Below are 26,369 nucleotides of genomic sequence, written 5' to 3'. Positions count from 1 at the left end.
AGGGGATCTTCCCAACCCAGGGAATGAATCCAGGTCTCCCTCATTGTAGGTGGATTCTTTACCAGCTGAGCCACCAGGGAAGCCCATACAGTGAAGACAATGATAAAAACAAGGTGATAAACTAGGGAGAGAGGACAAAATATGGTGGCTGGACCAAGACTGTGAAGAAGCCAGGCTGTGCCCATCAAGTGGCCAGTGGTGCTCAGCCACTCTGGCCTCCAGGAATCCTGCAGAGCCCTTGCTAATACACAAGGAAAATAAATACTAGTGTACAAGTAAATCTTTAAAATTTGGGAGCAATGGAAATTTTTATTTTACTAGGATTATCTTGCTAACCATCTTGACTCAAAACCTAATAAAATCCATTAGAAACTATACATGACAGAAATATAGACATTTTGCAGGAAAATAAAATAAATACTCCCTCTTGACCTGATCTCTACTCTTACCCTGTACAATTATGACATACCATGACATCTACATTCTACTCTGAAGCTTAAATCTTATTTAAGCTAGTAGAGCTCTTCCTTTCTAACCTAAGCAGAATTTTTTTTTTTGTCCACCCCAAATAAAATCACCCTATTTCTGGCCGGAAATCTGATTTTATTCTTTTGTTTTCCACTGCCCTAATTTTAGGGCAACATTATCTTTCTTTGATTGATTATTAGGTTGCTGGGTTTTTTGGTCTGGTTTTCTTGTTTGCTTTTTGGTGAGGGGGCCAAAAAACAAGATTTCCAATTAAAAACTTTTAAGCATATATCACAAAGCCAATGGTAATAAAGGCATTTTGTCTTTGTCTTTTACATTTTTTAAAAAATCCAATTCATGGTACAGTGACCCTGAAAAGTTGACAGAGGACAAATATTACCCCCTTTTACAGATGAAAAAACTGAATTGCTAAGAGGCTTACTATGCAAGACCACACAGCTGGAGCAGAGCAGGACCACGATTTTAGTCACCCAATTTCTGGGCAATATTATACCCAACTGATCACAAACCTTGATCATGACATACCAAGTTTTTGTATTAAGATGCTATAAAAGAAACAAGGTCAAGCTTTTCTGTTAGTTGACCATTTATGTCAAATTCGGAGACCAGGTCTGTAGACTGAATGAACGCTCATAATTTCTCATAAAAATACAAGATATACAGAATTCTGTAATCTGCACAGTATTTTCTTCAGAAGACTAGTCAGAATAAGAGGAGTCAATTATAATAGAAAAGACTAAAAAGTTACTGAAAATAGGAATTAGAGTGGAATTTATAATAAGCCATGAACTTAGGCTAGGATTTTACCTCAAATTTAAAATTTATTAGAAAAATAATTTTTAAACAGAATATTTTTAAAGTAGAGAGATGTTTCCCAGGTATAATTTAAAGTATAAAAGATGTTTTCCTTTTGGGAAAGTTACACACAAAATGGATAATCTTAGGAAGAAAATATTCTCTTTTCAAATATTTAAAAATAGTTTAAACATATATATAGTGTTTAGTTTTCACACAGTACATGCAATGGTTTGCAATTACTACTTAGTTACATACTCACCCAAGTGTCCCTTTGCCTGACATAGGAGGGCTAGGGGGCTTCTGGGTTGGAGGTGTTGTACGTGGCAGCCCACCCATCTTCATATTCTGGGTACTCACCTAAAAAATTTTTGAGGAAAACTCAATTTAATTTGAATGCAGTGAAACAAAGAGCCACTTTCAGGAAATAACATTATGCTATTTAACAAAGGAGGGGAAGGTTTAAATAGGAAAAAAAAATTAGAGGCCATGCATTTCATACGCAATTTCTATTCTACTGTCATTCTACAGTTGTACTCAAAGGACTCTTCCTAACATGAGATTTTCAAATGATTATAAACGTGTATGCAAAGACTTTATTTGCCATTAGCCCATCACACCAACAGATCACTGGTTAGACTGTTTGATACTACATTCCATTGAAATTAAATAGGTTAACTATAAAAATTTCAGTTTTAATAAAGAGTTAACTCAATCAGAAACAACAACACCTTTAAGCAATCCCTTGTTTTTTAAATAGCAAGCTTATCATAAGAAAACAAAATACATGTTTTCCCCCAAAAGTATGCAACTTTAGTTTTGATCCACTATAAGTAGAGAATATTATATAAAGTTAAATCATACAGAAAAAATTTCCTTTTTATAAATTGTGGATCACCCTTACAATTCAGATTTCATTAATGTTCTCTTATGAAGGAATCACCTACCTGAGAACTGCCAGAAGTTAAGGCATGTTCCTAAACATCTGAACCAGAAAGGTGGGGCTGAGGTATACCATTAAACTGTGAGTGGTACAGTGGCCACTGGCAATGTCCTAGTTCCAATGGGAATTAAACTCACTCAGGCCCAAAATGAAGATTAATTTAGGCATGAGAAAGATGCAACACAGTCCTAAGAGCTAAGAACACAGAGCTAAGCTGTGTTCCTCATTATTCTATCCCCAGTTGAAAACCAAGTGTGGGAAAGTTGGGTGACCTGGGAACAAGTGTGGATTGCCACCACAAGAGGATGCCACCAAAGGAGGAAGTGAGCACTTACACAGAAAGCCCTAGAAATCTGGGTATCTTAAGGCATTAAGAGAAGTCATGCATGAATATAGTTCAAATGCAATCTCAAGTTGTTTGAGATTACCAACAGGTTAGAGTTAATAATGTTCACCATGTGTGTTCATGCCTGACCCTATTTTAAAGCTCCTAATATTCTGGACTGCCAAACACTTCAAAAAAGGATCTTAACTTTTCCACTAAGAGTATGTCCAGAGTATTCAAATTATACTTATAAAATGAAACTATAAGACATTATACTTTTGAAATCAGAATACATTTATAATTATAATTTTAAAATACAAAATTTAAGAAAACAAATCATAATTGTATACAGAATACTGAGGCTGTCAAACTTAACTCTGGCTTAAATGGAATATTTTAAAATCCTAAAATACTGCTTGTTATCTGCATAGGCTAGAAAAAATATATCAAGAAACAAACTCTTCAAATGAATAGCCCAGTGAACAAGTTGTGTGTGATGTTAAAACAATCTTTAATGACAAATGATACCTTTGAAATAGCAATATTTTTAAGGCTATACATTTTTCTGTACTCCTTTGTTATTACTTTTAAACAACAAATACAAAACAAACTGGTTATCAAGGAAGAATAAAGATTAACTTATCTATGCTCTCCCCCTCATTAATAAGCAGAGGGTATACTGATCGTATCTTAAAAGTACCAGAAGAAGTTTTTAAAAAATTAATCCACATTGGGGCAAATTTTTAGGAGTAGTATGACAAATAACCAATAGCTTTAAAAACTGTATATCTTAAATAAATCATGATACCAGGAGATTTTTAAGAGTAGTAACCAAAGTCCTTTAAGCTCAACCTTAAACAACATAAAACCCAAGGTCACTTTAAGTGATGAAGGAGAAGTAAGTGAGCCAAACACTAAACTACATCAATTTGCTAGAAATAGGAAGGAAAAGGAGCAGGGATAGAAAAGGATAAAACAGAATTTTATTCTATACATGGAATAGCTAAAATATTTGAAAACAGCTTTCCAACTTTAATTTAAGGTTTTGGTATGTAAGGTGTTCTGTTTAAATTGCAGTATCTTCTCTATAAATCTTGAAATCTACCCGAAAAATAATATGAAATAAACAACCTATAAATTGAAACATAGTGGACAATTCCATACATAAAATTTGATACATTTTTGACCTGTAGAATCATCAAATGGTTCTATTTTTTTGGTTAATGGGATTTGCATGAGTAATTTTCACTTAAAAAACCAGAGAATCCCTATGGAATGTCCAACTAATATGTAGTTCTGTACTACCTTTGTATTAAGCTAAAATAGAACTCAGTACTTCTTCAACGTAGTTTTCCTTGAGAAAAATGCTTCTATACTAAAAGTAAAACAATGAATATGTGATGCAGAATATAAATACTGCCATCTAATTTGAGGAAAACGAAAAAAAGAAATACAAGAAAAATTGCCAAACAAAACAATTTTCATAGGTGAAATCTATATTATAATTAAAATTAAGAAACTGTGTTTCACATCTAAAATAATTTGGTAAAAAATTATTTATGGGATAGTTATCATGGTTCTAAAAACTACTTTGACGGAAGTTATAGGGCAACCCAATGTTTCCAGACAAGGAGCGAAACACAAGACTAACTGTGAGCGTGGTGAAGGCGAACTTAACTAGAGAGAGAGAGAGAACATACAACAGACTCAGGACAAAGAAAACAAAGGAACACTGCACCAATTCATACCAGCAATTCCACATGTAACTTTAAAAAACACCTAGGCAAAACTATCATTTTTCACATAAGTGTGTAGTTAGAGGTCCTGAATCATGAATAGGAGTGCTAATTATTCTTTCCAAAGCTTTATTTGGGAACTGGAATGAATCTTTGGTGGCTGATTCCAGCAATAATTCAATTAATGTGGATATTTGTTGATGCCATGAAGGGAAAAAGTCATCACTGAGAGCTGAGTGAAACAGGTAGTAGGCACATGGAGAAATAGCAGGAAAAGTCTTTTTTTTTTTTCTGCCAGAAAGAAACATTCAAGAACAGAAGAAATATTTCATTTAGGTGACAAAGGTTAATGCATGACCAAGCTCAAATACTTTTCCACTGGCCTGGACTAAGAAATACAGACAATACTGAGAGTAAGAGCAGTTCCTTTAGGACCAGAGTGGTCTTCTCTGATCTCCAAACTTTGGAGATCACAACTAGCACCAACTATCAGGCCAATCATTATACCTTAATACTGTTTCTAAAGTGCTCCTATCTTCCCAGCCCTATCCTTTTTTGGTATATGCAGTACCTCCTTGAACCTTGATATAGAATATCATGCATATCATATACAATGCTCATTACAAATCTCAGTGCTTTCCAGTACCCTGTGAACTCTAGTATTTTTTAAAGAGTATTTACAAAGTATCTTTATATCTTTTAGTTCATAGAGCATACCACCTCTGTTATGAAGCAATCTCCCAGGAATAGGTAACTTGCTGCAATAGTGGCAGACACATTCTAAAATGACACCTGTGGTATATCACTCATTTAAACCACCAACCACCAGACCTCTAAGCACAAGAGCAAAAGAATAAGAAAAATAAGGGGAGACAAAGGTCTATAAAATGATTTCTCTGCTTTTAAGGAACTTATTTTAGAATAACTAAGACACCCTGCTTAAAACAAAAAGTAATTTCTACAAATAATACAGAAATCCCCAAAAAGAAGTATCAATGTGAGAAGAAATACGTAACAAGTTTTGTAGAGAAAAATCTGAGTTGGAGTGTTACCAAGTTTTAAAAAGAACAAAATCTAAACACACTATGAGAAGAGGAGTAGTATGTATAGTTTGTGTCTGGATCTGGCGAAGTGAGGATGGGCAGAAGATGTGGGCAAACACCTGAAGGCTTTCATCCTGTGTCCAGTGTTGTTCCCAGCAGTCCCATCCAGTACATAATTTTTGGCTTCCTAGAGATCTCTATCCCTCTCCTCAGAGGACATATGTTCTTATTTCAATTCTCTGAGCTAACAGGAAAAGGACCAGGAGATTCTCTGAGGGAAATCAAAACTGAAATCAAGAATTTGAGAATAGCTTCAGGAAAAAGATAAAATTTTAGTAAGACAGGAAGACAAAAAGCCTAAGGTAACAAGAGTTTTAAAATAATCCACTACAGAGAAAAGTAGGGAAAACCACTAGACCCTTCAGGTATGACCTAAATCAAATCCCTTTCGATTATACAGTGGAAGTAACAAATAGATTCAAGGGATTAGATCTGATACAGTGCCTGAAGAACTATGGATGGAGGTTCACGACATTCTACGGGAGGCAGTGATCAAGATCATCCCCAAGAAAAAGAAATGCAAAAAGGCAAAATGTCTGTCAGACGAGGCCTTACTAATAGCTGAGCAAAGAAGAGAAGCGAAAGGCAAAGGAGAAAAGGAAAGATATACCCATTTGAATGCAGAGTTCCAAAGAATAGCAAGGAGAGATAAGAAAGTCTTCCTCAGTGATCAGTGCCAAGAAATAGAGGAAAACAACAGAAAGGGAAAGACTAGAGATCTCTAAAAGAAAATTAGAGATACCAAGGGAACTTTTCATGCAAAGATGGGCTCAATAAAGGACAGAAATGGTATGGACCTAACAAAAGCAGAAGATATTAAGAAGAGGTGGCAAGAATACACAGAAGAACTATACAAAAAAGATCTTCACGACCCAGACAATTATGATGGTGGGATCATTCACCTAGAGCCAGACATCCTGGATTGCAAAGTCAAGTGGGCCTTCGTATCACTACAAAGAAAGCTAGTGGAGGTGATGGAATTCCAGTTGAGCTATTTCAAATCCTAAAAGATGATGCTGTGAAAGTGCTGCACTCAGTTCAGTCGCTCAGTCATGTCCGACTCTTTGCGACCCCATGAATAGCAACACGCCAGGCCTCCCTGTCCATCACCAACTCCCGGAGTTTACCCAAACCCATGTCCATCGAGTCGGTGATGTCATCCAACCATCTCATCCTCTGTCGTCCCCCTCTCCTCCTGCCCCCAATCCTTCCCAGCATTACGGTCTTTTCCAATGAGTCAACTCTTCGCATGAGATGGCCAAAGTATTGGAGCTTCAGCTTCAACATCAGTCCTTCCAATGAACAGCCAGGACTGATCTCCTTTAGGATGGACTGGTTGGATCTTCTTGCAGTCCAAGGGACTCTCAAGAGTCTTCTCCAACACCACAGTTCAAAAGCATCAATTCTTCGGCGCTCAGCTTTCTTCACCGTCCAACTCTCACATCCATACATGACCACTGGAAAAACCATGGCCTTGACTAGACGGATCTTCATTGGCAAAGTAATGTCTCTGCTTTTAAATATGCTGTCTAGGTTGGTCATAACCTTCCTTCCAAGGAGTAAGCGTCTTTTAATTTCATGGCTGCAATCACCACCTGCAGTGATTTTGGAGCCCCCAAAAATAAAGTCTGACACTGTTTCCACTGTTTCCCCATCTATTTCCCATGAAGTGATTGGACCAGGTGCCATGATCTTAGTTTTCTGAATGTTGAGCTTTAAGCCAACTTTTCACTCTCCTCTTTTACTTTCATCAAGAGGCTCTTTATTTCTTCTTCACTTTCTGCCATAAGGGAGGTGTCATCGGCATATCTGAGGTTATTGATATTTCTCCCGGCAATCTTGATTTCGGCTTGTGTTTCTTCCGACCCAGCGTTTCTCGTGATGTACTCTGCATAATATGCCAGCAAATTTGAAAAACTCAGCAGTGGCCACAGGACTGGTAAAGGTCAGTTTACATTCCAATCCCAAAGAAAAGCAGTGCCAAAGAATAATCAAACTACCACACAATTGCACTTATCTCACACGCTAGCAAAGTAATGCTCAAAAGTCTCCAAGCCAGGCTTCAACAGTACGTGAACCGTGAATTTCCAGATGTTCAAGTTGGATTTAGAAAAGGCAGAGAAACCAGAGATCAAATTGCCAACATCCGTTGGATCACTGAAACAGCAAGAGAGTTCCAGAAGAACATCTACTTCTGCTTTATTGACTATGCCAAAGCCTCTGACTGTGTGCAAAGGAGTACAAAGGGAAAGGACTATGTCAAGGCTGTATATTGTCACCCTGCTTATTTAACATAAATGTAGCATGAGAAATGCTAGACTGGATGAAGCACAAGTTGGAATCAAGATTGCCAGGAGAAATATCAATAACCTCAGATATGCAGATGACACCACACTTAGGGCTGAAAGCGAACAACTAAAGAGTCTCTTGATGAAAGTGAAAGAGGAAAGTGAAAAAGTTGGCTTAAAACCTAACATTCAGAAAACTAAGATCATGGCAACTGGTCCCATCACTTCATGACAAATAGATGGGGAATCAGTGGAAACAGTGACAGACTGTTTTTGGGGGCTCCAAAATCACTGCAGATGGTGACTGCAGCCATGAAATTAAAAGACGCCTGCTCCTTGGAAGAAAAGTTATGACCAACCTAGACAGCATATTTAAAAGCAGAGACATTGCCAGCAAAGGTCCGTCTAATCAAAGCTACGGTTTTTCCAGTAGTCATGTGTGGACCTAAGAGTTGGACTATAGCTAAGTGCCAAAGAATTGATGCTTTTGAACTGTGGTGTTGGAGAAGCCTCTTGAGAGTCCCTTGGACAGCAAGGAGATCCAACCAGTCCATCCTAAAGATCAGTCCTGAATATTCATTGGAAGGACTGATGCTGAAGCTGAAACTCCAATACTTGGGCCACCTGATGCAAATAACTGACTCATCTGAAAAGACCCTGATGCTGGGAAAGATTGAAGGCAGGAGGAGAAGGGGACGACAGATGATGAGATGGTTGGATGGCATCACCGACTCAATGGACATGAGTTTAAGTAAACTCCAGGAGTTGGTGATGGACGGGGAGGCCTGGAGTGCTGCAGTCCATGGGGTCGCAAAGAGTCAGACATGCTTGAGCAACTGAACTGAACTACAGAGATAATGAATAAGAGATTAGGAGTAAGGAGGGAAGAACAGATAAAGAAAAAAGAAAAGAAGAATAAAGATAGATAAATTTTTGCTTGATTTTTAAAACTATTTTCCAACAACTGGCTTTTGCCAAGATAGAATTGGTGGCTCAAGACTGGAACAAAGAGGCAAACACAGATGATTCTCCCAAAAGGTGTTGCTATTGTGGTGTTTTTCTTCCAAGTGTGTCAAATAAATGCTTAACAATGAATCCTCAGCTGTACCCAAAACCTAGAAATGTGAGGGGCAATTTTCTGTAGATAATGACACACACAAGATGACATTCAAAGTGAAAAGGTTAAATAATATTTTACAGAGTTAAGTTATCAATCTTCAAGATCCCAAGCAAAATTTTCCCCAAGTGTTATATTCTTAATATGTTAAACGTAAAGGAGACTTCCAACCCCTCCTCGTTAATCATTAAGAATCTGCTTGCACAACGTTCAACTGAAAAGCTACATTAACAGATCAGAAGCCTTTACTATTTTTGACTGAAATAAATACACTTATATTAAAAGTACTTAAGTGTAGTTTCATTAGTGACAACTTTTCCACTTTTCAACAGAAAAATCTGTTTCAAATACATCAGTAGCAAGATCTTAAAAGTCTTAAATATTAAAGAGTGGGGAAAGGATACCAAGGTACATGTCACTTTTATATGGCCTAAGGTACATATTAAAACATTTCCAATATGGCACTCTACCACTGACTTTTTATGCCTCTTGCTGTAAAAATATTCATTGCTTTCAAAGCTCTTATGAATTAAATTCTACAATTTATTCTTATTTGACTGAAGGAAAAACAATTAACCCAAATTTCACCAGAGAAGAACTATTAAACACAACCAGGATGTGATGTATAAAAGGTTAAAAATTCAACTTTTAAACATGGAGGTCTCTTTTGAGTCACATCCCATGTGTCTGGTCCCAAAGATGGTATCTGTTAAGAGTGTATCTGAAAGCCATCAATTCTGACAAGACTGGGAGCAAAGACAGAGCTCACGATGAGCTGAGGAGGAAAGCAAGGATCAGGAGACTTATAGGGCACCTGATGTCATCTGTGGGTCTCCAAAAAACTCAGCTGGAAAACCACTGGACTAGTTTACTATTTGCAAGTTCCTTCCAACTTCAACATTTTAAAATTCTATTTTCTATCTTAATACATTCGATGATTCCATTAATCAACCTTCTGAAGCCACTCATTTTTTTTCTACCAGCATAAAAAGTAACGACTTGCTATATGCTGAATGGTTTTTTCACTCTACTCTGCTTTGGTTCACCCAAAATGATTCACTATGTACCACAAGTTTATAGAGAAGACAGACACACTTACAAAGAAGGATAGGAAGAAAGGAAAGACAGAGCACTGTCACATTCTAGCTTCTAGGATGAACGCAGGCTACGCTCCTTACCTTTACCCCAGCCCAGCAGAGCAGAAACATCTACATGGAGCACAATCCTGGGGAGTGGGGTTTTTTGTTGCAAAGAACAAAGATGTTAAGAAATCTTCTCCAAGTGTGATGTTTCCTTATTGGATCTTTCTTCCTAGGAGCCTCTCATTTCCCACTCACTCTGGCCTCTCTCTCACACAGGACAGACCCTGAACCCAGAAAAGTCAAGAAGGAATCATAGTAGGGTTTAGAGGAAATGAGCCAGGGGTAGTTCTTTAGGCAAGATGGTCTAAACTTGAAGGGGAAAGAACTGGTCCATTGCTTTGTTTTTCCTTCAGTTGAATTTTCTGTGCACTTCTATCACTTTGGAGGTTCATGTATCAATAGCTGAAATTTGACACAGAAAAAGCCAAGGTAGCCACAAACACTACTTTTGGTCTATTTCTACCTCTTTTATGCAAAGGAATCTCCTCACAATTCCACATGCCTCACTCACCCACATGAAGTACATCTGCCTGGGCTCCTCTAGTCACATCTCTCTACCATGAGCTGTTTAACTTTCTGTGGCTGTGGTTAGTAGCTAGTTAATGATTCAGGTCTCAGTCATCTTGTCTTCTTGTTATCACTTTCTACACTGAAGACATGGCAAACAGCACAATATATGGTAAGAATGGTAAGAAAATATATATACATGTGAAAAGGAATCATAAGAATTCAGCTAAGAAAAAAAGTTAAAAAAAGGAAATGCACTTTCAGTTTGGTGACAATAATTTTAGTATCACTCTATCTGACAGTCTCCTTGATTACTCTTGAATGTCTTTTCCCAGTTTTCCCTCCAATGTTACTGAAACAAGTAAAAAAATGGTGTATCTCTAGTTCTTAACTTGTATTTTGTTAAACACTATCATGAGCTTTTGATGTTTTGCATGTAATACTGCTCAGCTTGAAACCTCTTAAAGTGGGTTATACTGAAATATATAATTCATAAGCAATTTGAATAAAAATGCTAATTTTGTTTTTTTGCAAAATATATGATACTGCAACTTAAAAAACACCCATAACACTGAATATTTCCCAATTTTCAATTTTTTTTTTACAGTGATTGAGTCAAGAGATAATGACATAGTGGCCATAAGGTGTATGATCAAGCACACCATTTATAGAATAAAAAGGTATTACACAGGGGGAGGGTTAAACAAAGCACATTAGCAGCCCTCCAAACCATAACAAAATGTCTCCATTTACAAAAATCCAGCTAATTTTATTTCATAATGACATTTTATGATAGGGTAACTTACATTTCAGTTTCATAAAATATATTAGCATTGCAAAATAATCATTTATTCAACAAATATTTACTAAGTGTCTAATGTGTGTCAGGCACTGTTCTAGGCAAACGGGATAGGGCAGTGAACAAAACAGTTAAAAATATTTGCCCTCATGGAACAGAAAGACACACAAAGTTGCATGACAAAAATAAAATAAGAAAAAGGAATTATTTCTTGGTTTTAAAAGGCCAAGTGCCAAGTATCTCTTCACTCCCCATATGTAATAGTCTACATAAGAACAAAGAATGGAAATCCAGCCCTGGAATCTCTTACCTTAAATCTAAGCAACCACTTAATGCATAAATGGAGCAAATAAAAGAGGTAAGGGAAAAAAAGCATTGAAAGGTTAGTTGGAACTTCAGGATGTGAAGAGAAAGGAAAAAACAAAGAAAAAACAAGTTAAGCATTCAGCATTAAAAAATAATGTTTCAGTAGATCATAGAAAGAGTGGTTAAAGCAGAATGTGTCATGAACGGGAATTTTTGGATGAAATTCTATAAGACACCTTTATTTAAAAACAATTTTATTCCTGATTTCTTCAAATTAGTGACCCCTAAACATTAAAAGTCCAAAAAAATCAAACTGATTACAGAGTTCCTAAAGAACAATTACTTGAGAATTAAGTAAGAGTTAAGGAGATAACCTTTTTATTATTACATAAATGGGCAAGTACAAATATGATGTTTTATATTTTAAGTGTCTTTTTGCCATTAGATTCTGGAAGGATCCTAAAATTTTCTATTAGCAGTTGTTAGCCTCAAATAAATCTCGAAAAATTTTCCTAAGTTAGAATAGATTTCAGTTATCCATCCAATTGCACATCCTATTTTAAAATGTTCTAATTTGTACTGCAATCTAAATGTATTAGGTGTTCATTATAAAATTAAATATCAAATTTCAGATGATAGTGCTTAAATCAAAACTTTGAGAAAAATTTGTTTTAAATTTACACTGTACATATTCTCCTACCTAGACCTACATTCAATTTAGATTTAACTGATTTCTAGCCATCCTTGTGTGGGATATATTTTTTAAATTTGCTTATATAAATCAACTGCATGAACTGTATAGTTTCACTTAAACGTATATAATAGTTGCTCAGCATCACATTTGAAAAGTTATTGTCTTTTAAATCACTGAGAAGACAAAAACTTTAAATAAACTAATACTTAGCTGAAGCTCTGAACAGTTTAAGTACAAGTATCAATTTAAATGAAAGTTGTAAGTTCATCGGTTGTGATTACTGCACTTTATGTACATAGCAGGCACTTAAATACATGCCAAAATATATAATGGCTATATAATGAAAAGCAGTGGAAATACTAAATTAACATATTACTTTTATCTACATTATCCTCAACCAAAATGTTGAAATAAATTTGTTCTAGAAAAATTCAAAGTACATGTTTATATATATTCTTTCTGAAAACTAATGCGAGAAATTTGCTGATATTTTTGAGATACAGCAAATACTTTAATAACATACTAATATTTAATTAGTCATAGTAAATCATTAAAAGATTTAAAATATAATACTATGTTTATTTCCAGATGTACATGAGGTATTTTCATAACTGATTAATCAAATACAATTCACTCAAAGGTGACTGTTTAAAATTTGAGAACCCAGCACTAAAAAGAAAGATAACACAGTTATTAGTGGTAAAAAATCTTCAGAACTACAACTAGGCCAAGAGTGATCCTCTGGAAAGAAAAGATAAGCATTTAATTTTCTAAAGAGTTAGTTCCATCATGGGCTATTATTCTTTTTAAAGTTTGACAAAACTTATGCTTACCTTTACTCCATGTCCAATATCATCTAGAATTGTATAGTCAATAGGTTTTCTAATATATCGAACTGGTCGTTCAAGGTTGGCTGGAGCAATAATCTTATGTGTCCTTGAAGTATTTTTATTGGTAGTCAAAATACCAATTTCTCTTCTTGCAACTTTCTCTTTATGAATATCAACGGTCTACAAAACATAAACACAAAAATGTATCGCCCTAATAGCCAGAAAAATAAAAATATAAATACTTAGAGATTTAACATCATTATTCATATTCTTAACTGCAATTGTGAATTTCTCCTTTTGGGACCAATACTGACTTTCATCATTTTTAGGCTAAAAGAAGGGTTGAGAAACCCTGGCAAAACAGATCTGGCCCATCACCCATCTTTTATAGCCGAAAAACTAACAGTGGTGTTTACATTTTTTAATGGTTAAAAAAAGTCAAAAGAAAAATAAGATCTTGACATGTAATTATATGGAATTCAAATATCAGTTTCCATAAACAATTTCACTGCAATACCAGTCATTCTACCTGCTTAAATATTTTCACAATACAATGGCAGAGGTGAAGAGCTGCAACAGAGACCTTATGACCTGCAAAGCATAAAATATTTATTAGCTGGCTTTTTACAGGAAAAGCTTACCAACCTCCGGGTTAAAGCATGCTAATTTTTCCTTCTCTATTAAGATTTAGCCTAATTAAGAAAGTACCAGCAATTAACCTGGTAATTTTAAAGATAACCTATTAGTATAGCTTCTTTTAGTGTTTAAATAGCTTTTTATTTAAAAAGGCCTAAAATATAAATACAATGGTAAAAATAAGTCATCTTTTACAAAGAAATGAGGGTGCTGAGGTAAAGTTGCTTATATTTTATCATGATGAAATGCTAGTAAAATATTTTCACTATTTTATTAAATGCTTAAAACAGGATATAATTTAGTACATAACAACAATGTGTTTTTACTCAATTTTCCATTTGCTAATAGAGGGTGAATTTCTCCATAAGCACAGGTAATTAATACACTAAAACAGCATTTTTCAAATTGCAAGTTCCAATTTCGTGAGATAATGAGCAGCAATTATTTTAAATGAAAAAGAACAGAACTATCAGACAACATACACACTGTAAGGTACTTTTTTCTTAAAATATTTGTTAGGTACATAAATACATACGTTAAAGTATGTACGGATGGAATATAAGATGTATTTTTAACTGTGAGTTTCAATTTTAAAAGTTTCAAACATACATCACTAAATTGTTCACATCTCTTGCCACCATTCATGGCTTAAGCAGGAATTATTGCTGATTCTTCCCCAAACCTACTTCAATTTCAGTTCAGTTCAGTCGCTCAGTCGTGTCCGACTCTTTGCGACCCCATGAACCACAGCCTGCCAGGCCTTCCTGTCCATCACCAACACTTGGAGTCCACCCAAACCCATATCCATTGAGTCGGTGATGCCATCCAACCATATCATCCTCTGTCGTCCCCTTCTTCTCCTGCCCTCAATCTTTCCCAGCATCAGGGTCTTATTCAGTGAATCAGTTCTTCGCATCAGGTGGCCAAAGTATCGGAGTTTCAGCTTCAGCATCAGTCCTTCCAATGAATATTCAGGACTGATTTCCTTTAGGATGGACTTGTTGGATCTCCTTGCAGTCCAAAGGACTCTCAAGAGTCTTCTTCAACACAACAGTTAAAAAGCATCAATTGTTCGGCACTCAGCTTTCTTCACCATCCAACTCTCACATCCATACATGACTACTGGAAAAACCATAGCCTTGACTAGACAGACCTATGTTGGCAAAGTAATGTCTCTGCTTTTAAATATGCTGTCCAGGTTGGTCATAACTTTCCTTCCAAGGAGTAAGCGTCTTTTAATTTCATGGCTGCAATCACCATCTGCAGTGATTTTGGAGCCCAGAAAAATAAAGTCAGCCACTGTTTCCCCATCTATTTCCCATGAAGTGATGGGACCAGATGCCATGATCTTAGTTTTCTGAATGTTGAGCTTTAAGCCAACTTTTAACCTCTCCTCTCTCACTTTCATCAAGAGACTCTTTAGTTCTTTTTCACTTTCTGCCATAAGGGTGGTGTCATCTGCATATCTGAGGTTATTGATATTTCTCCCGGCAATCCTGAGTCCAGCTTGTGCTTCATCCAGCCCAGCGTTTCTCATGATGTACTCTGCATATAAGTTAAATAAGCAGGATGACAATATACAGCCTTGACGTACTCCTTTTCCTATTTGGAACCAGTCTATTGTTCCATGTCCAGTTCTAACTGTTGCTTCCTGACCTGCATATGGGTTTCTCAAGAGGCAGGTCAGATGGTCTGGTATTCCCATCTCTTTCAGAATTTTCCAGTTTATTGTGATCCACACAGTCAAAGGCTTTGGCATAGTCAATAAAGCAGAAATAGATGTTTTTCTGGAACTCTCTTGCTTTTTTGATGATCCAGCGGATGTTGGCAATTTGATCTCTGGTTCCTCTGCCTTTTCTAAAACCAGCTTGAACATCTGGAAGTTCACGGTTCAGGTATTGCTGAAGCCTGGCTTGGAGAATTTTAAGCCTTACTTTACTAGCGTGTGAGATGAGTGCAATTGTGCGGTAGTTTGAGCATTCTTTGGCATTGCCTTTCTTTGGGATTGGGATGAAAACTGACCTTTTCCAGTCCTGTGGCCACTGCTGAGTTTTCCAAATTTGCTGATATATTGAGTGCAGCACTTTCACAGCATCATCTTTGAGGATGTGAAATAGCTCAACTGGAATTCCATCACCTCCACTAGCTTTGTTCGTAGTGATGCTTCCTAAGGCCCATTTGACTTCACATTCCAGGATGTATGGCTTGACATTATGACAATATTAACTACAACTTTAGGAAATCTGAACACTGATTACTTATCCTTCTAAACTACATCAAGTCTGAAGGAAATCTGAAACAAATTTGAAGCCTCTTATTTCAACCAAGAGATTTTCGAGGGAACAGACTCTTTAAGTGCATAACTAATAAATACCTAAGTGAAGCATCAGATCAAATATTGGCCAAGGTAGGACAGACCTTAGCATTATAAGTATTTCATTTTAAGACCAAAATAGGGCTTGAACTTTTTCTGTGCACATTAGATAAGTTACAAAATCTGCTTTCCTTTTACATTGGTTGGGGAAGCTTTAATAGAAAAGAGAAGTTTGTGTATTAGTGACAATATCATATCTATTTATTTTTAAATTCAGAAAAAACAGAAATTAACCACATTTACTTTTGAATAATTTCTAAAGAGTCATTCTGAAACTATTAAAAATATGAGCTAGGAAAATTTTATATTTGTCAAGTATACTTCAAAATAAACTAAAAACACAAAATATGACCATATTTTTTGTATGTAACTGGTCTCTGTCATATCAATAAAGAAAATTTATTAGAGAATGTAATCCTTTCAACATTGTTTTCATTCTGCTTAGTTTTTAAAAATATAATTATCTCACCTATAAATGAAAATATAAGAATGTAAACTTAACCAACGATAACAGAATTCTAAGTTTGAGGCAAACTGGAACTTCAATTTCAAATTTTCCTGCTAGAAATATCAGTATGTCTCTGGAGAATGACAAGGGGGTAACATTTCACTTATTATTTGCACTAATATATAGTTATGTTTTATAACAAACACATATTTTAAATTCTTTGAAAGAACTGAGACTCTAAAAAGAATGAAAACAATTAGATTATACTTAGGGACTGTAGGCACTTACATATTACTTATCTATTCTCTTTATGTATGCATAAACACACAGCCCAAACCTGTATAAACCACTACAGGAAGCATAAAAGGAAAACCAATATAGCAAAAGAAACGATCACAGAGCTTTCATCAATAATCCTAAATAAGGGATAGCTGCTATAATAGGGCATAAAATTAGGCTCTTCATTTAGATTCCTAAAGAAGGCAAAATAGAAATGAGTTACAAAGAAATACACACCCCTTCATTAGGAAAGTGACCGTTTGCCCAGCACTAAACTCTTAAAGGAACTAGTTGAAGGAAATGTAAGAAAAATGTTCTTTGTTGTTTCTTATATTAATTCTCATTAAACTTGAAGGCATATTTTAAAACATAATTCTTAATAGCATATTTCTATATTTAGAAAGCCAAAATAGTTTGGTTATACATTCCTAGTTGTCTACTCTAAAAGACTGTCTACATCTTAGGAAATTAGAGCAGGGTTTAGAAAATACCTCAGATATCTAATATCTACTGGTCTTTAACCATTCTACCAGACAACCCTTAACAACAACTCTTGACATCAATCATTCCTATATACATGTCATCTCATCTTTGACCTGACTAAACTCCATTTCTTTGCTTCTTCAATTTCTTCTTTTCACTAAATTCCCCCAACATAGTATTTTTGACTCAAATGTGAAAAAAATATGACCTCAAAATATCTTAATAACTTTGACTCCATCCATAAACAAAATAATGTTTTAATAAAACATAATGATAATAAAATTTAAGTACCACACATTTGAAAACCATTCTTTTATAGAGCAAGAACTTACAAACTAAAGCCTAATCACAAGACTGGCCCACTGTCTGCTTCTATATGGCGCATAAGCTAAGAACGTTTTTTACATTTTTAAACAGTTGCTTAAAAAATACAACACAAAAAATAATATGAAGCTGAAACCCTCTATGGCCCACAAAGTCAAAAATATTGACTATCTAGCTCTTTACAAAAAAGTCTGCCAATCCTTGTTTACACTATTTATTGAATATTTGTTTTAGAAAACATTTCCTCTTATACTATGGAATAATAGAAAAATGGAATAATATTTCATTCTAATGAGCATCAACTAGCTTTGACATTCAGTTGACTTTTAAAACAAAGGACTCTACCTGTACTTTAAATGTAACCGAAAAAAATTTTAATCCTTAAGGCAAATGCTTTTAAAAACTATGTACATTTTTAAAATTTACTCATTTATTTGCTATAGCTTCCATCAGCCCATTTCCCCTACTCAACTCCTCATCCAACCACTTGAATATATTCTGTATAAACTTAACAGCCATTGCAGAGTTGCAGACCCTTTGCTTTTCCAAGTACTGCCCTCTACAGATACTCGACTCCAAATGAAAGTGGCACAACTTATTCTTGAAAGTTGTAACTCAAGCCCATTATTTCTAGCCTACCAATCTCTGTCCATTCATCTCTCCCATTTTTTATTTATTCCATTAGATTACCTTTAAAAGATATTATTAATTAGACCTAGTAATTAAATCACATAGATTTACATGATACTCAAAGAGAAAAAGTTCTTATTAGCTAAATACATATTCTTAGTTTATTAATAACTTAATCACTTTCCTCAAGGTTGCCACACTTTTCCACCAAAGAATTACAGAATTCCAATCAGAATATAGATAATTACTTTTGTTGTCATTTTCTTATTGTCATCATCTATCCACATAATCTCACCTATTTTCTCTTGTGAACTAATAAAAAGTTGTCCCTCCTTTTTAGGAACTCTAATATATTAATTCTCTTTGGCATTTGCACTTTTCTTCTTAATTTCTTTTCTGGGTTCTTTGTCCAGCTTTCAAATATGCAGAAATGTTAAGACTCTGATGTATAAATCCCAAAATTCAGTATTAGTTTAGCAATTTGTCAACATCCCTTCTTCTATAGGGAGAAGGCAGTGGCACCCCACTCCAGTACTCTTGCCTGGAAAATCCCATGGATGGAGGAGCCTGGTAGGCTGCAGTCCATGGGGTCGCTACGAGTCAGACACGACTGAGTGACTTCACTTTCAACTTTTCACTTTTGTGCATTGGAGAAGGAAATGGCAACCCACTCCAGTGTTCTTGCCTGCAGAATCCCAGGGACGGCGGAGCCTGGTGGGCTGCCGTCTATGGGGTCACACAGAGTCGGACACGACTGAAGCGACTTAGCAGCAGTAACAGCTTCTTCTATAGGAAACCAAGTTCATATATTTCATCATTCAAAATGTCACTGACTACTTCCTCCAAGAGGTCCTTTCAGAATAAAAATTTACCTCTCACTCATTAAAACTCACCAATACTTTTTTTTTAAGTCTAAGACACATAGCAATACAACAAGCAATGAATTATATGTTGTCTACAGAAGTTCATATGGAATGTGAAAAAACGCTTAGAGTGGCAAATTCAGATTTAAGATTAAATACTATTAAATAACAAGAAAACCCCCTGAATGGTCTGATGAATTTAACAGAAATATAAGGCAGACTTTACATAAGTGATTTGATTAGGTGAAATACATTCAATTTAATTACATAAATTAAACATCAGACTTTGAAAAACTGATGGACTAGTCAATTTCAGAAGAATTCTGAACTCTTAATATATACAAAAAAAGATAATATGCACATTTTAAAACTCTTTCTATTCCAGAAGAGTTCTAATCATTTAGTTCTAAAGAGTACTGAATACCACTAAGTTATGCAAATGACAAAGTGCTAAAATGGAAATGCTACAAAGATCTGAAAAAGATCAAAATCTTTTCTTAGTATTTTTAAAAATGTATTTTGAAATTATAAATTGTTTTTCACCACAGTAATATTTTAAATGGTCCTTAAATATAGGAATGGTTATGAAAACTATGAAATAGATATGCAGCATTATCAAACCATTGAAAATGTTTATGAAAAGTTTATAACATCAAGGAAAGATGTTTGTTGTAATGGTAAGCTAAAAGAACAGAGTTCAAAATTCCATACATACGATAATTCCAGTTAAATTTTAAATAAAAACTATTTAGAAGAAAAAAAAATTAGACAAAATACACCAAAATATTAACAGGAAGTTTGAGTAGTGGGGAAAGGGTTTGTTTTTCTACTTTTTCTTTTCTATATATTCACGACATTTATAATGGGAAAAGTATTACATTTATTTTTTCTAAGTTCTATACAAATATAATTTTATAAGGTCATTTACATTACTCTTTGCATTACTGAGGTAATAGAAAAAAAAGCATTTAAAGAAATCATCAAGCTACCACATTTAAAGTGTAAAATTCAGTAAAAATTGGAAGAAACTGGACAAAATTTCACCCTCAAAGCTGATTTGATTATTTTAACTTGACAACTGAATTTTAACGAAACCATTAAGATTTTCTTCTCTATCAAAATCACAGAGAAGATAATCACGAGACAAAAAAGATGGAAACAAAAAAACAACCTAATACTGAGTTTGTATCTTCCAAATAATACCTGCGAGTAAACTCACACAATGAAGGCTGTCAGCACTACCGACTGCATGTATTATTACGTATTCCTCATGGACAAAATAAGAAAACAGTGTGGTCTCACTTGTGAAATATGATTGATTGAAGACTCCATCCTTCGTAGTTGGGACGCCTGGATATCCAGCATCTGCAGGACATTGTTGGCCAAGGTATTGATCAGATAGGCAACACTTGCTAAGGACTGGGTGGTGTAGGCTTTGGTTTCTTCTAGGGCTCGCTGCTTATCTGCTGACTAGAAAAACAAACAAACAATTACTTCAAAGATAACCCATTCTATCAATCTAATCTTCAAAAATACTCACCCAAACTATTATGTGGCTGAATCTACATGCACTAATTTAAAATGCTTTGAAAACCAATTATCGGTATTCATGTAAACCCAACAACTAAATTACTGACTTGAGTTCACTAATGTTTTCATGTTGAATAGATACATCTTTGTATACATGCAAATAAAATCCTGAAGTCATTGTTTACAAAATGAGGTCTGATAGATATTTTGAAAAATGGCAGCAAGCACACCGCCTCTCATGGTTGCTGCTTGGAAAGGTAACACCGATTTGAATGCATAAATTTCGGTGCACATTTTTCTATGCTCCTGAGTTCTTCCTTTCCTTTCATTCTAACATGTACAAGTGAATATAAAGTAATGGTCCAATTAAAGTAATAATAACAACAAAATAAGAATGATAATGATAAAATGATAAAGTATATAAAACAGTAATAATTGTGATAATGATAAAATAAAAATAGTAAAGGGATCCTTTCTTCCCAAGCATCTTAAGTGTTATAACCCTATGGAACATAAATAGCAACATATCATAAATCCTACTTGACAAACAGAAACTACACAGTAAAAAAGTGGTGAACTGATTATTTCCAAGGTCACAAAGCAAAGCAACGGTAAGGTTACATATTCTATCCTGCAACTGCCAAATACCATCTTCCTGCCCTAGTTCTATACAAAGACTCTATAGTTCAGTAGAAAGGACACAAGCCTCTGAATCAAAAACCTTTTACCTTAATGTCAGTTCTACTACTATAGTATGTCATATTCTAAGTAGTTGTGAACATCAAATAAGATAATGACTATAAAACCACTTTCCAAAACTATACATCATTTTATCTAACAACTGTCATTCCATCTTTGAGTAGTCATCAACTGTTCAAAATCCACTACGTTCCACTCTGCCTTCTGCCACATGGTGTAGGACTCAGAATCAGTAAACCTAGACACAATTTCTTCCAGAGGGAGCAAAATTATTTTGAAGAAGCAGTAGTTAAAATAATAATATTGCTTTAACTTGAAAGGAGTTAAGAATCACTGTATTGATTTTTTTTCTAATCTTTAGTAATCTCAGTTTTATTAACACTTAAATTAACAAGAGTTGAAACCAAATCTGGTTAAAGATAAATACTTGTTTAAAAACATCATATAGATTTCCAGATTGTTGTTGATGTTCAGTCAGTAAGTTGTGTCTGACTCGTGGTGATCTCAGGGACTGCAGCATGCCAGGCTTCCCTCCCCTTTACTATCTCCTGTAGTTTGCTCAAATTCATGTCCACTGAGTCAGTGATGCTATCCTAAATATCTCATCCTCTGTAGTCCCCTTCTTTTGCCTTCAACCTTTCCCCAGGGTCTTTTCCAATGAGTCAGCCCTTCACATCAGGTGGCCAAAGTACTAGAACTTTAGCACTAGTCCTTCTAATGAATATTCAGGGTTGATTTCCTTTAGGATTGATGGGTTTGATCTCCTTGTAGTCCAAGGGACTCTCAAAAGTCTTCTCCAGCACCACAACTCAAAAGCATCAAAAAATTTCCAGATTACAGTTGCATATATAAGGAGTTTGTAAGTCACTGGTCCATCCTAACAAGTAAAAATCTGAACAGACTTAAAAATCAACAACTTTTGACTTCAAAGTAGAAAATAGCTAACACTATTCAGATATTACCGAATATCTGAAGCACATAACACTTTTCAGATATTACTCTAAATCAGAGTATTTATTATAGAGAATAACCAGAAATTTTAAAATTTTTTAAATTTATTTGTTAGTAGACTTCAAATGATCGAGGGGAGGGATGGATATTTGGACAGATACTTTCCATGCAACCTTTTTTATATAGATAGCTTTTGAGATTTTTTTGAAAAGCAAATAGTATTAATGTAATTCAACCCTCAAATCACTTCATGCTATGGCTTTATTTCTAGTGTGTATGCAAAAATCATGTGGCCAATGAATCAAAGATACGAGAGGCCTTTCCATATTAGATGGGTTTCATGTATGTCTACTTTTCTATGGAAGATTTATTTTCCATGGAAGATTCCTTGTTGCTTTTAATATTTTTTTCATCTTTAATTTTTGTCACTTTGATTAATGTTTGTCTCAGCATGTTCCTCCTTGAGTTTATCCTGTATGGGATTCTCTGCACTTCCTGGACTTGAGTGCTTCCTTTCTCATGTTAGGAAGTTTTCAGCTATAATATCTTCAAATATTTTCTCAGGCTCTTTCTCTTCTTCTTCTGGAACCCTTATAATGCAGATGTTGTTGCATTATAATATATATAAATCCCAGAAGTCTCTGAGATTGTCCTCATTTCTTTTCATTCATTTTTCTTTATTCTGTTCTGTGGCAGTGATTTCTATCACTTTTGTCTTCTAGTTCACTTATTCAATTATTCTGCCTCAGTTATTCTGTTACTGATTCCTTCTAATGTGTTTTTTGGGCTTCCCAGTATCTCAGTGGTAAAGAATTTGCCTGCAATGCAGGAGACGTGGGTTCAATCCCTGGGTAGAGAAGATCCCCTGGAAAAGGAAATGGTAACCCACTCCAGTATTCTTGCCTGGGAAATTCCACAGAAGAGGAGCCTGGCAGGCTACAGTCTATGGGGGGGGGGGGGTCGCAAAGAGTTGGACATGACTTAGGAAGTAAACAACAACAAATTTTATAAGAGCTGATATTCTAAGTTTGAGAATTTTGTGCTTGCTTCAGCAGCACATATATTAAGCTTGACATTTTTTTTCCTATAAAGTGTTCAATAAAAACTGGAATAAATTCAAATAGAATCTATTTCAATAAAAGTGATATAAAAGTTGCTACTTTAACCTAGAAGCCTTATAAATGACATCTTATTTTACATAAAAGCACTATAACTGAGGTTATTTTGTAAAAAAAAAAAAAATTTCTCTTAAGTAAACACCTGTGATGGTATTATCTTTTGCTACAAGCAAATTTAATTTTCAGAGTTACAGTTTGTGCATTAAAGGCACTATATAGCACCTCAACCCATTTATCTGATATTCCTACTTAGATGGGATTTAGCTCCTGAAAAAAAGACATTTCGATAAAGGAAAAAAAAAATCATAGGTTTATAGAGGAATATTATAATGTATGCTATGTTTAGTACAAATAGTGCTATGAGAAAAGATTCTTATGTAGAATAAAGTGACCTATTGCCAAGATCCATTCTAGGCAATGAATCCTTCCTACTGGGTTATTTCTTCACTTTGCCTCATGATACTGATTTCTGATCTCTACAGAGATAAGAAAGTCTTTATTCCCAAAGACTGTCTTCAGGCTGCTCTTCTTGTTTTACTTGCAACCCTTAGAAAGAAGTTTCATTCCTTCCTTAGCTATCACTTCCAAGCACAGAATTTTTAAACCTATTTACATCTTACCTTCCATCTCTCCCAAACTTGTATTTCTATTTACATGGCACCTCACCTCGTATAATGCACCATATTAGTGTATCTATAACTCTTCACCTTCCCCCAAACTACTACTTCCTACTTCTCTTAACAACATTGTTACTCCATCACCTCAGGTATTTTCCAAATCTCTGTATCCTACACCTAAACAGTTGCCATGATACTTATTTTCTATCTGTGCCATACATTCTTTCCTTTCTTTCAATTGTTCCTGCCTACATTCTACTTTAAGCCCTCATTATCTCTTGCCAGGACTGCTATACCTGTTTCCAGGTATCTTAAACATGGTCCTGCAGATTCATCTTTCTAAATCAGTTCTGAAGCCCCCAGAGCTTCATCTTAACTACTTAAATAAAAGCTCCTTTACTTTTCATTTATAGTCTTCCTTAATATGGCCTAGAGTTTATCTTCCATTCAACCCTACTAGAACCTTAAAGTTTAATTAGATTTATGGTTCTCAAAACAGACTTTGGTTTCTTACCTTTGTGCCTCTGCCTATTTTCTTCACCTGCAACCCATCAACTTCAACAACTCATTCCCTACCTTATCTTCCCAGACGGTGATACTCATCATTTCTCACTGATAATTCCCACATTTTGTTATCAGATTTAGAGCACATACTTTATACTATGTGTGTGTTTCATTGACCCACACTCCCCCATGTGGGAAGACCTTGAAGGTAGTATTATGCCTTATACATCTTCGCATCATATTACATACAGGAGTTACATATTATCTGTTGAAGTGTATCCACAAAAATGTTCCAAAGAATCAAAGTTACTTTTATCACCCAAGTGATTTCTTGATCTCCAGAAGCTCTGGCACCATCCATGGTACTCATGATTTACTAGTAAATTCAAACTTGTTTTTCAATTTGATGTTCTGGGATGGGCACTGAGAAATATGAAGACTAAGAACCTTACACCTTCTAGAGCAGCTCAAGACTGTAGTAGTATTATACCAAATTACTACTTTTATTTTTCTTCTTCACTTCCACAAAAAGGACAACAGATTTGGTAGATTTAAACATATAGATAATGGGTAGGAAAAGAATGGTAATACTTAAGGTGAATGAGTATAGACATGCAGGCAAGGATTCTCCTCTACAGATCTACTGTCTTTCCTTCTCTTCTCCAGCAGAAAACCTCTTACTCACTCTAGTACAGTCTATTACACTACCTGAACAATATGTAATTATTTTGGTTCTGGGTATAAATTCTTACATTAGGTAAAGTACAAGTACTTAGTTCTCATTTAATCGGTTATCTTACCTAAATTTAAAGTGAAGTCACTCAGTCGTGTCTGAGTCTTTGCGACCCCATGGACTGTAGCCTACCAGGCTCCTTCGTCCATGGGATTTTCAAGGCAAGAGTACTGGAGTGGGTTGCCCTTTCCTTCTCCAGGGGATCTTCCCGACCCAGGGATCAAACCCGGGTCTGCTGAGTTGTAGGCAGATGCTTTTACCAAAGAATTTCTTCTAGATCTGCCATGATTAATTCATCAGTTCAATAAATTCTTGTAGACTGAATGTTACAGGACAGACATCATACTATATACTAAAATATGAAAATGAGACTCATTCTCTGCACTCTAGAAAGTTTCAGCCCAATACAGAGAAAGCCATATAAACAGAAAATGTTAATGCAGAATGGTCAGGAATATCAATGGTATCCAAGTATGAACACTTATCTTAGATGACCATCCAAGGAGAGTCTCAAAGAACAGAGTCAATTCTGCCAAGCAGGAGTGAGAGAAATTATTCCAGGTAGAGCAAACAGCCTAAATAAAGGCACAGAGGCATGAAAAAGATTCTTGAATCCAGAACACATGTAAGTTTGGTATTATTAACGTATGATTAGTTCACTACTGCCACTACTTTAAGACTGAGATGTGCTGAAATTTAAGGTTAGTATAGTAATGAACTGTTAGTAATGAACTTTTATCTCTCACAAAATTACTAAGAAATTATAATGTTACACATATAATTAACCCCCAGTACAGTCATGGCAGAGTCATAGCACATGACTCAATAATGGTCTGAGGAGAGGGGAATATTCTTAGATTACCTATTTACTAAGCTTTTCATTCTGCACTCCAAGAAATCATGTAACTAAACCAAATTGGAAAGAAATGCTCCATTACTCAATCTAACTGAAACTAGAGAGGCAGCTTCTAAAACATGTGCCAATCATTACATATAAGTGGAAAATGTTTGCCAAAAGACCACACAGAATACTACAAATGTACTCTTACATCTTAAAAATTGTTCAAATATTAATTTCTATGATGCCTAAGGAAGAATGGGTATTT

The 26,369-nt window shown here is 35.1% G+C and overlaps 1 protein-coding gene across 50 annotated transcripts in view; it reads right to left on the bottom strand.

Annotated features, from left to right (window-relative positions):
• ABI2 (abl interactor 2) overlaps positions 1–26,369 on the bottom strand; it is a 99,923-nt gene that overhangs the window by 32,274 nt on the left and 41,280 nt on the right. For 25 of the 50 annotated variants that reach the window (XM_081582047.1, XM_081582028.1, XM_081582031.1 and 22 more), the window contains exons 2-4: positions 20,414–20,581; positions 13,078–13,254; positions 1,547–1,644 (exon numbers count right to left, since the gene is read on the bottom strand). In XM_081582047.1, coding sequence (XP_081438173.1) covers positions 1,547–1,644; positions 13,078–13,254; positions 20,414–20,581 — 443 coding nt within the window. Of the gene's footprint in view, positions 1–1,546; positions 1,645–8,503; positions 8,507–9,273; positions 9,285–9,748; positions 9,761–11,554; positions 11,573–13,077; positions 13,255–20,413; positions 20,582–26,369 lie in introns of all 50 variants that reach the window. The other 25 variants (XM_081582037.1, XM_081582040.1, XM_081582027.1 and 22 more) reach the window with 3 other exon arrangements.

The sequence above is a fragment of the Giraffa tippelskirchi genome, chromosome 3 (assembly GCF_054371585.1).
Source record: "Giraffa tippelskirchi isolate mGirTip1 chromosome 3, T2T-mGirTip1v1.2.pri, whole genome shotgun sequence".
Lineage (NCBI taxonomy): Eukaryota > Metazoa > Chordata > Mammalia > Artiodactyla > Giraffidae > Giraffa > Giraffa tippelskirchi.
Note: the sequence above shows the minus strand (reverse complement) of the source record. Positions and strands in the feature narration are given on the sequence as shown.